Below are 9,312 nucleotides of genomic sequence, written 5' to 3'. Positions count from 1 at the left end.
TTTGGGGGGTACCCACGAAGGACGTTGGAGTATACCCATTCCGCCAGCCTAATCCTGGATGCTATACTTGGCTTTGATGTTGGCTACCAGGCTAAACCAGCCCTGCACAACCCCTGAATCCTCGCAGAGGGCTTGCTTGTAGTTGTACTTGCAATTAAACTTTACTTTAAGCTCTAGTTAACGCTTAACAAACGTACTGGGCCAATTTACGCTAATAGGGCCTAGATTGCGCTCAGCGCGCAGAGAATTGGCCATAGCAGCCACATCTGCTAGCTGGGGGCCAAATCCTCGCGCGTCTAGCTCAAGGACATGTTTAATAATCACCTGCTCCTTGTTGTTGTCCAGCTTTCGCGAGTTGGCTATAGAATTAGCGCGTGAAGGTTGTCCTGCGCGTTGTGTGCTTAGTGTACTCTGAGGCACCTTATAGATAGCTGCAGCGCGTTGCTAGGTGAGATTCGCGTCTTGTTTGAGAGCTTGAAGCGCAAGCTGTATTTAGGCTTCCCTTAACGCGTTAATATTGGGTTGTTGTTGAGGCGTTGGTACTATGTAGAGGTTACTTTGGTGGGGGCTTGGCAAAAGTGATCAGCTTGCCCGTTGATCAGCTCGCCCGTGGGGTACGTTATACTTCCACAGCAACGCTAAGCATTTTATCTATCTATTTAGCAAAACTTAGTGCTGTTATAGTAAGTAGGGTTAGCGTTTCTGCGCGATGGAGCTTGTTTAGGACAGCCAAGCAAACAATTCAGGCAGCAGCGAAAACAACACTGCAAACTCCCACAGATGGCCCCAGCAGCTCACACTCAGCAATTCTAATAACGTGTTCTGCTTTCTTAAAGGCTTTAGCGTTATTGTTTGCAAGCAGCACTGTACAGTAGTTGTAAGTCTTGATGCGCATCTCCGCAAATATCATGCTGCATCTGCTGCGCTACGGCGACAGATACTTGAGCGCTTCACTCAATTTGAGACCGTCGCTCCAAGCGCAATTAAGCTCCCAGAAGAGCCCGCGCAGCCAATAGAAGAGCTAGGAAAGCCGCTTGATGGTGCACAGTGCGAGACATGCAGCTAGATCACAATTAACAAAGATAAGATGTGCAAGCACTGCAAGCGAAATTATAAGCAAGCGTGGGTAGGAGAGAAAAGCTTGCTCTATAGGACTGTGAAGGTGCAGAGCTTTTTCTGCACTAGAGGACTGCAGAAATACTTTGTTGTTAGTTTTATAGATGCTAGAGATCCTAAAGACGCTGCAATGGAAACCCACGTCCAGGCACAGCTTGCTGAGTACAGATTAACACAACAAGAAATTAAGGAAGAGCTGCAAACACTAGAAGAAGCTGCAAAGACTGACAAGACAGGATGGTTTAAGTGCACAGGCTGGCTAGAGTTCTTTAAGGACCTAACCTATATGACGCGCATGCTTGGGCCCGATCATCGCTGAAATGGGTGTAGCGTTAGGGTTGCGCAACCAAATCGGGCCTGCGATAGGGGGCAAACATCGTGTCTTTGACCCCTGATCATACCCCTAAGCTGCACCGCTTGCGGAACATGTTCTATACAAAACCTGCCAAAAATCATACACTCTATCGCGCTGTAACTTTTGTTTCTACATTTCTTAGCTTGCATTGCTGCGCTTAGGGTTATCTTAGGCATGGAGTTCTGCTGGAACGCACAGCCACCTGCAACAATAACTACAACGCAGCACCGCAAGCGACCGCGCGCAAGCAAGATAACAATCAACAACGTGCAAGAGCGCTTCTGCTATCTCCAGCGCTATCAGGTGCTAATCTGCAAGGAGCACGCTACAGGCATACAGAACGTCGATGTGCATCTGCGCGACCAGCACGGCGTAGCAAGCAAAGAGAGGAAATCAATTGTAGAGCACTGCCGGCAATGGCAGATCGCCGCACCGCAAGATGTTGAGCTGCCTGCGCCGTTGGGGCCGCCGATTGAGCAGCTAGGCGAGCCGTTAGACGTCTATCAATGCAGGATCACTAGCGACTGCGGCTTCTGTACCGCAAACAAGATTAGAATGCAGAAGCACTGCAACAACGTACACTAGACAGCTTAGAGCAGTAAAGACGTTAGACTCTGCAAGAAGGTTATAGCGCAGACATTCTTCTAAACTAGTAGGCTCTAGCAATACTTTGTTATTAAGGTAGTAGACAATAATTACGCACTGTCTAACCCCTACAAGATAATAGATATTATTAGGGAGTAGCTAGCAGAATAGACACTAACAAAACACGTAAACAAAGAGAAGGTGTAGGTTATAGACGCTGAAGTTGCAAAGACAGATAAAACTAGCTAGTTCAAGCAGACAGGCTGGCTGGAGCACTTTGCTAACTGCAATCTGATGCATCTTGCGCATCAGACCCAGCTGCCTGATCGAGGTGAGGAGAAGCTGCGGCAGGCAGCGAAGCTAACGGAGCTGCTAGTGGAGAGAAGCGTCAAGGGGCTGTCAACACTTGCGCGAGAGACAAGGCGGTGGCTAAGGAGCGCAAAGCAACAGGAGATTGATCAGCAGCCCATAGCTTGATTACAGAACCCAGAGAGTCAGGCCTGCTACGCTAGCTACATGGTCAAATTTGTCTGCTACGCTCTGCGCTTCGTGGCTGACGCAGAGGCAAGGATGGCAGCGGTATAACAACTTCTAAATGGCTGAGTTGCAATGCGCTGACGCTGACTAGATGCTGCTAGTGTTGTAGGTGCGGGTGCCTCCTGTGTTAATTTAGGTGCTGGCTTATTAATTTTCTGCCAAGTTAACCTTCTTGTAGGCATCACAACACCACAAGAAGTCAAGATACTAATAATATTAAGCTTTGATTATCCTAGAAGGAGCAGCAGCTAATGTCAGTCCCTGCGTGCTGGGACGCACAGTGTGACGGGACACTTTTTCTTTCAGATCCTCAGCATGCTCACACCATCCTCAAAAACTGACAGTTCCAGCGTCCATCAACGCAGTGGCGCTCAGCCTTCTACCTCGTCAGACGCCGACGATGTGAATCGCAGCGTTGACCGTGCTGTTGCCTGTTCTGTATGTGCTGTCCTCTAACTCTTATCTAACACCCCCTTGTCTGTGCGTGACAGGCCATGTTCTTAAGGAACTTGGTGGTCTAAAAAGGAAGCCAAGATAGCAAAGTACAAGATTGCAGCCCCATCAGGTCAAGTTAAGGTGAGGAGTATGCCTCCTGGCAGTTTCTCTGCGCTGGCGGCAAGATCGTCAAAACGCATCTGACCGCCCGTGCGTCTTAAGCGACATTCAGCGGCAGTAGCGTGCTGAGACGTCTGCCAGAGACAGTGCGCGCTGTGGCTGAGGGCTGCGGCTGAGGGCTGCAGCTCCAATAATCACCTGACCTTAGGCAGCTCTTATCTCCAGTCGCAGGCAGCTGTAGCCGAGCGTCCAGTCACGCCCGCCTCAGTCGCTGCTTCAAGTGTTAGCACAGTGGCAAGGCAACAAAAGCAGGTAACTTAGTTATTTAAATATACTTTGCTTTATACAAAGCACTGTATCTACAAACTGCCTCCTTAGCCTTTCCTGTCTTTTAAGCTCCTGATCCTTAGATGTGCTAACCCCTGTGACAACCTCAAAAACTTGCAAGTAGGCGCACTCACACCCTTGTCTAGCGCAGCTGCAGAGAAGACAACGTCAGACTGCTCTTGTAACGCGAGCACGGCGCTGTGGTGTTGGCAGCACGCACAGGTAGTTGGGTGGTGCTTGCCAAGAACAACACTGTACCCATCACATGCCCTCTTATATAGGGCAAGGGACTTGTTGTACTTATATTGCTTAGCAAGCAGGTAGGCTAGGCAGTATCACAAAACTAAAAGACAGAGACTAATTAGGCAACGTGTTCTAGGCTCTAAATATACAGCGTGCCTTAAGTACAAAGAGGAGGAACACCTAGATAGTTCTACAAATCTAACATCTAATTGCTAAACTGTCCTTCTCTTTTGCAGTCTAAAGAAATGTCTAGAACTAACCCCAATAAAGCTCTTGTCTGAAACATACTAGTACACATGTTCTGTAGAGCTTTTCTTTAGTAAAGCTAGAAATAGGGGCTTTACGTAGGTGCTGAGACTGTTGAACGGAAGCGCCTCTTGACTCACAAGCGCCTCAACTGCTGCCCTTCGGACGTAGCTGTTTTCGTCTTTGAGCCGTGCTGCGATGCGCTGCCGTAACTCGTCTGTAAGGCTGGTCTGGCCTTGAAGCGCCTCAACTGCTGCCCTTCGGACGTAGCTGTCTTCGTGTTCGAGCCGTCTCTTCTGCGTGCTCTTCTCTCCAGCTCAACGTCTATAGACATAGATCTGGGATGGCATGGATTATCATTGAGTCAAAGGATCGGCTTCTACGTCTCGTCGTCGGCGCTAGGGCCATTGGACGGAAATCGGGCTCGAGAAGGTCGAAGAACCTAACCCTGCCGCGAAGACAGCACAACTTTACTGAGGTTCACTGCGCCCTGATAAGTCTTTAACCTAGGGTCGGGAACCTGACCTAGGCCGTGTCCCCCATGTTGTCAAATGAAGTGTAGGAAGCCTCCCTGTGAGTGCGCTGTCTTCCGAGTAGCAACGGCAGGTCCTTGACAAGATGGAACAGCGCGCCTAGAATCACCAGGCCAAATGCGCAAATAGGCCCTAAGATGGCAAAGACCGTGAAGCCGTATGACGCCTGCTGGAAGGCAACGTCATCCTGAAGCCGCTCCGTCGCAAGGCCGACTTGCATTGCGGTCAGAACCAGGGCGATGAAGATGGTGGCGGCTGCCATCCAGGCGAGGTTGTCGCCGAAGAAACTCCCATAATTGTGCCGACTGCGGAGGTAGGGATCGAAACGCGGGAGGCGTGTGAAGCGGTGGATGGTGTTGATGCGCGAGAGGCGAAGCTCGGCGCGCAGAAATCGAGGGTGCATGATATCCGGGTCGCGCTCGTGCGCTCGAAGCAATTCCCTGACAAGGAGCTTCCAGTCGGCCCATTCGATTGGCCTATCGTCTCCTTTGCGAGGCAAGAGACGCTTTTCGTTGGCAACGTGGAAATCGCTCTCCGATGGTATCAGACAGGCGTAGGTGTATAGGAAACCGAGGGCGACTTTCCGCGCGTTTGATCGACATGTTCCTTCTGCTTTAGTGTCGCACGTGCAGGCCTGAGAGCACTGTAAGTTGACCCGGCAAAAAGCCGGATCTAGAAGAAAACGGGGAACGGGCTTGACGAAGAGCCTCCCCTCGTTCGTCCATAGGAGATGCAAGTCCATCCGGTCGACGACGACGATCTCCCGGCTCAAGACCGCTTGGAAGTGCAATGGCTTGGCAGGACGCTTCGCGCCGGCAAACCCCAAATGCCTCAGCATGTTGGCCAGGCTGCCGAGGGACAGTTCTGTCTGTAAGAACGCCAATATGTCCTCGGCTGGGTTGCCAACGACTCTCTTGCCAGCGGCCTCGTCGTAATGATATGCAGCTGGTAAAATGTCGGTGGTGCGCTTCCCATCCTCCCTCCCAAGCACCCCGCTTGTGATCTACAATGCTCTAGTCAGGTGGATGCACGCTTAGGTGCTGGCAGCGTACCGGCCAAAGTGGTGGGCCCGGGGGCGCCATGTGATCCAGGGGATTAGAAGGGATCTAGTCGTCGGACAGGGAGGCTGTGAATGCCTCTTGGAGTCGCGACTATTCCTTGCCTGCGAGGACTTGAAAGGGCGTAATTATCGATACTTGAAGTGTCTGCCTAGCGGTGTGGTGGAAGCGCGGAGTAAAGGAGAGATGCATGCAATCATATGGCAACGCCGCAGCAGGACTGGCCGATGAGCGTGATTGGACCAAGGCGGGCGGTTATGGGATGTGGCTCAGACCCCGCCCAACAACTGATCCAACGTCTCAGCCTACACACCACACATCTCTGCGCATTGTCAGCGTGAAGAGAGCGCTCTTCTCGACCATCGCGAAAGTGCAGTACGTAGCGACTTTCGCCTGAAGGGCTGCGTCGCAAGCTATCGACCTTAGCGCCTAACGCTCGGTGCCGCTCCGCCAGTGCACGCTAGATTTTGGCTCCCGCTATGGCAATGAACTCAGCCAACGTCAGCCAGCATCTTATTATCACCGGAGGGACGATCATTGTTGGTCTGTATCTTCTCCGCGCGCTCGCGTATGCAGATGCAGCGCGACCGCGTCGGCCAGAGCACATTTCGCACCAGGCCCACCGCGCCCAAGATTCAACACCATCCTCGCGAGAAGGACCCCGCCTTCGCCAGGTGTACCCTACGAACGACGACCCTGGGAGGGGCGAACCCTACCCAGACATCGACATCATTGCCATCCATGGCCTCGACACGAACTCAGAGAAGACGTGGACATGGCGCGGAGATGGCTGCGAGGTCAATTGGCTGGTTGATTCCCATATGCTCCCAAACCGAGTCAGAGGCGTCCGCATCTTCACATATGACTGGCACGCCGATCTGCTGCAACCGTCAGACTTGGTTCAAAAGACTCACGGCGAGTTTGCTACACTCCTGTTCGAGGAGGTCCGCCACCGACCTCAGATCACCGGCGACCCTGCGACGAGCGAAGATCGGCCGATCCTCTTCATCGCCTCGTGTCTTGGTGGGATTGTCTTGATGAAAGCACTTGTGGGCGCTGGCCGGGCATATCAGTCCGTCCGGAGGGCTACACGCGGTATCGTATTTCTCGCCACGCCTTTCCATGGGACTTCGTTCCAAGATGTAGCCGCATTCGCGGAACCAGGTCTGAATGCCTGGGCTTGGATTCAAGGTCGAGAAGTGATCAAACTGCTTACCACCGTGAAGGAGCCGACTCTAGATCTCGTGCAACTTAGGCAGGACTTCACTTCGCTGTGTCAGGACAGGGACTATCCGTGCCATGTCTCAACCTTCTACGAAAAGGGCAAGACGAGTCTTCCGAGCAAACTGTTCCCTTGGTTGCCGGCCTGGCTCCGACGAGAAAAGCTGGTGAGCCTCTGATACCCATGCCATTTTGTTTGTCGTCAGTCAGAATGACTAACGTTCATCAGCTGGTAAATGAGTCCTCAGCGGCCTTGGACATGGTTCCACACCCGTTACCACTAAGTCGACCACATATCTTAATGAACAAGTTTGCGCATAGCGAGTGCAGAGAGTGCAAGAGCAGCTGCACTGAGAGCGAAGATTTCGGCCGTGTATCCGGCAAGATTGCGGAGATGATTCAGAAGATCCGCAAAGGCCAACCGCTCGAGCAAGCAGACGTCTGGATGCGCACAAAGCACTACACCGCAGACAGGCTTAAGATCGAGCGACTCTCGGGCGACCTGCTTCCGCTGGAACGTTGCTACATCAACCTCGCCATTGTCGAAGAGCCTGACAAAAGCGCTCGGCGCGCAGAGGAAGGGTTGGGAAAGGAGGCAACACCTTACGCGTCCCCCTTTTCACTCGCCGCTCGGCTAAAGGTAGAGATGCCGGGCGAGGGCGTCCAGGTGGAACTGTCATCTCTTTTCGATCCCCGCAAAGACTCTAGCGGCCAGACGAGAAAGACAAGAAGAGTTTTAATCCGAGGACGCGCTGGAGTCGGGAAGACTACTTTGTGCAAAAAGATCGTCTACGATTTCACTTATGCCCACATGTGGGAGGCACTCTTCAGTCGCGTGCTTTGGGTGCCGTTACGCAAGCTGAAAGAACGGACGTACTCTGAGTACAATCTCGGGCAGTTGTTCTACCATATCTATTTCGAGGGTCACAAGGATGGCCGCGGTCTTGCCAAGGAACTGTGGAGCGCCGTCGACGCTGAGGTAACGAACAGTCCCGGTACGTTGTTTATCCTCGATGGTCTAGATGAGGTATCCGAGCTCCTGGATTCGAGTAATGCGGCGTCTGAGTTTCTGCAAGGTCTTCTGAATCGCCCCAACGTCATTGTTACGACCAGGCCACATATCACACGTCCAAATGGCTTTAGCAGTCTCGACCTCGAGCTGGAAACAGTCGGGTTCTCTCCCAAACAAGTCGATTGTTATCTTGAGAAAACCGTTCCCGATCCAGAAAAGGTTAAGGAGATCCAGTCATTTCTTCAGAAGCAGTGGCTGATCCAGGGCCTTGTCCGGATCCCAATTCAGCTAGATGCGCTCTGCTTCACATGGGATGAGAGTTTCAGCTCGGACAATGTGCCGGAGACGATGACCGAGATCTACGAAGCTATTTCGTTGAAACTATGGCGGAAGGATGTCCATCGGCTACATTCCAGATCAGAGTCAGAGTGTCGAAAGATGAATATCAATCGTGTCGAGGAGATCATGGGGGAGCACGTGGATCTCCTAGAAGCTCTCGCATTCTCCGGACTCCACAACGATATGCTAGACTTTGAATCAAGCCATCGAAACAGAATCTATCATCACTTCGGCCTGTCTGTAACAGAGTTTTCCATCGAGAGACTCTCTTTTTTGCGAACGTCAGATCCTTCCGCGAGGCACCACAATCAGCAGTACCACTTTCTGCACCTGACCTTCCAAGAGTATTTCGCAGCACGGTATTTTGTACGACAGTGGAATGCGAAACGACCCCTCAGCTGTCTGAAGCTCGGCAACGGGAAATGTACTGAGAAAGAACCTGCCACCTTTCTCCAGGAGCACAAGTACGATCCTCGCTACGATATCTTCTGGCGCTTCGTCGCTGGCTTGCTCGATGCTGCTGGGGAGGCACTAAACTTCTTTGAAGCGATTGAGAAGAAGCCACGTGACCTCTTAGGTCTGACGCATCAGCGCTTAGTCATGCATTGCCTGAGCGAAATCGGGTGGGAAGACTCTGGTTTTACAACATTCAGAACGAAGCTAGAAGAAAAACTGGGCCAATGGTTGTTGTTCGAATGCCAATCAACGCAAGATTGCTACTTAGCCAGGGAGATGGAGTGTCCAGAGAAGGTCCTGGTCAGTACACTGGATCAAGCATCTGAGAATGCAAGACTTGTCATTTTGAGAAGTCTAGATAGACGAGCAACAGTTTCGTTCGGTGTTCTAAACCTGATCGTCCGGTGGTTGGAAACCGGTGCCTTGCCGAAGTTGAAAACCGCCATCTTGGGCATCGTGGGACAGCAGCACAAGACGTTGCCAGACGAGTTGCTGCAGCGCATCGCAGCACTTCTTGAAGACGAAGACAGCGACGTCCGAAGGGCAGCAGTTGAGGCGCTTCAAGGCCAGACCAGCCTTACAGACGAGTGGCTGCAGCGCATCGCAGCACGGCTTGAACACGAAGACAGCGACGTCCGATGGGCAGCAGTTGGGGTGCTTCAAGGCCAGACCAGCCTCACAGACGAGTTACTGCAGCGCATCGCAGCACGGCTCGAAGACGAAGACAGC

General features: G+C 52.1%; 5 protein-coding genes across 5 annotated transcripts in view; 3 read left to right on the top strand and 2 right to left on the bottom strand.

Annotated features, from left to right (window-relative positions):
• Window positions 1-687: 687 nt before the first annotated feature.
• Window positions 688-1,323, top strand: M421DRAFT_420368 (uncharacterized protein; the record flags this gene model as incomplete). Its single annotated transcript, XM_033592456.1, has 1 exon — window positions 688-1,323. A coding segment is annotated over one exon (342 nt), but the record flags the coding sequence as incomplete, so codon positions are not given.
• A 207-nt stretch (window positions 1,324-1,530) lies between these two features.
• M421DRAFT_147569 (uncharacterized protein) lies at window positions 1,531-2,203 on the top strand. Its single transcript, XM_033587543.1, has one exon. The coding sequence runs from the start codon at window positions 1,646-1,648 to the stop codon at window positions 2,054-2,056; it is 411 nt and encodes a 136-aa protein (XP_033448725.1). The 5' UTR covers window positions 1,531-1,645; the 3' UTR covers window positions 2,057-2,203.
• Window positions 2,204-3,645: 1,442 nt separating this feature from the next.
• M421DRAFT_19454 (uncharacterized protein) lies at window positions 3,646-3,810 on the bottom strand (the record flags this gene model as incomplete). The annotated part of the gene is made up of 1 exon (XM_033588039.1): window positions 3,646-3,810. A coding segment is annotated over one exon (165 nt), but the record flags the coding sequence as incomplete, so codon positions are not given.
• A 273-nt stretch (window positions 3,811-4,083) lies between these two features.
• Window positions 4,084-5,837, bottom strand: M421DRAFT_420367 (uncharacterized protein). The gene is made up of 2 exons (XM_033592455.1): window positions 5,550-5,837; window positions 4,084-5,500 (listed from the first exon to the last, which is right to left on the bottom strand). Exons 1-2 carry the CDS (start codon window positions 5,577-5,579, stop codon window positions 4,490-4,492), a joined length of 1,041 nt encoding a protein of 346 aa, XP_033448723.1. The 5' UTR covers window positions 5,580-5,837; the 3' UTR covers window positions 4,084-4,489.
• Window positions 5,838-5,851: 14 nt separating this feature from the next.
• M421DRAFT_420366 (uncharacterized protein) overlaps window positions 5,852-9,312 on the top strand; it is a 5,147-nt gene continuing 1,686 nt past the window's right edge. Inside the window, exons 1-2 of the mRNA XM_033592454.1 lie at window positions 5,852-6,943; window positions 7,006-9,312. The exon at window positions 7,006-9,312 is cut by the window's right edge and continues 2 nt beyond it. Of these exons, the coding sequence (XP_033448722.1) occupies window positions 6,035-6,943; window positions 7,006-9,312 (3,216 nt within the window). The 5' untranslated portion in view covers window positions 5,852-6,034. The remainder of the gene's footprint in view (window positions 6,944-7,005) is intronic.

The sequence above is a fragment of the Didymella exigua genome, assembly GCF_010094145.1.
Source record: "Didymella exigua CBS 183.55 unplaced genomic scaffold M421scaffold_13, whole genome shotgun sequence".
Lineage (NCBI taxonomy): Eukaryota > Fungi > Ascomycota > Dothideomycetes > Pleosporales > Didymellaceae > Didymella > Didymella exigua.
The sequence above is the reverse complement of the archived record's forward strand: the minus strand, read 5'-3'. Positions and strand labels throughout refer to the sequence as shown.

What these genes read in the sequence shown, in the direction of transcription:
- M421DRAFT_420367 (XM_033592455.1), bottom strand. Translation starts at nt 5,579, where the DNA reads ATGGCGCCCCCGGGCCCACCACTTTGGCCG. An exon ending in CGGGCCCACCACTTTGGCCG is followed by an intron (nt 5,501 to 5,549) that starts GTACGCTGCCAG and finishes AGAGCATTGTAG; the next exon opens with ATCACAAGCGGGGTGCTTGG.
- M421DRAFT_147569 (XM_033587543.1), top strand. Translation starts at nt 1,646, where the DNA reads ATGGAGTTCTGCTGGAACGCACAGCCACCTGCAACAATAACTACAACG.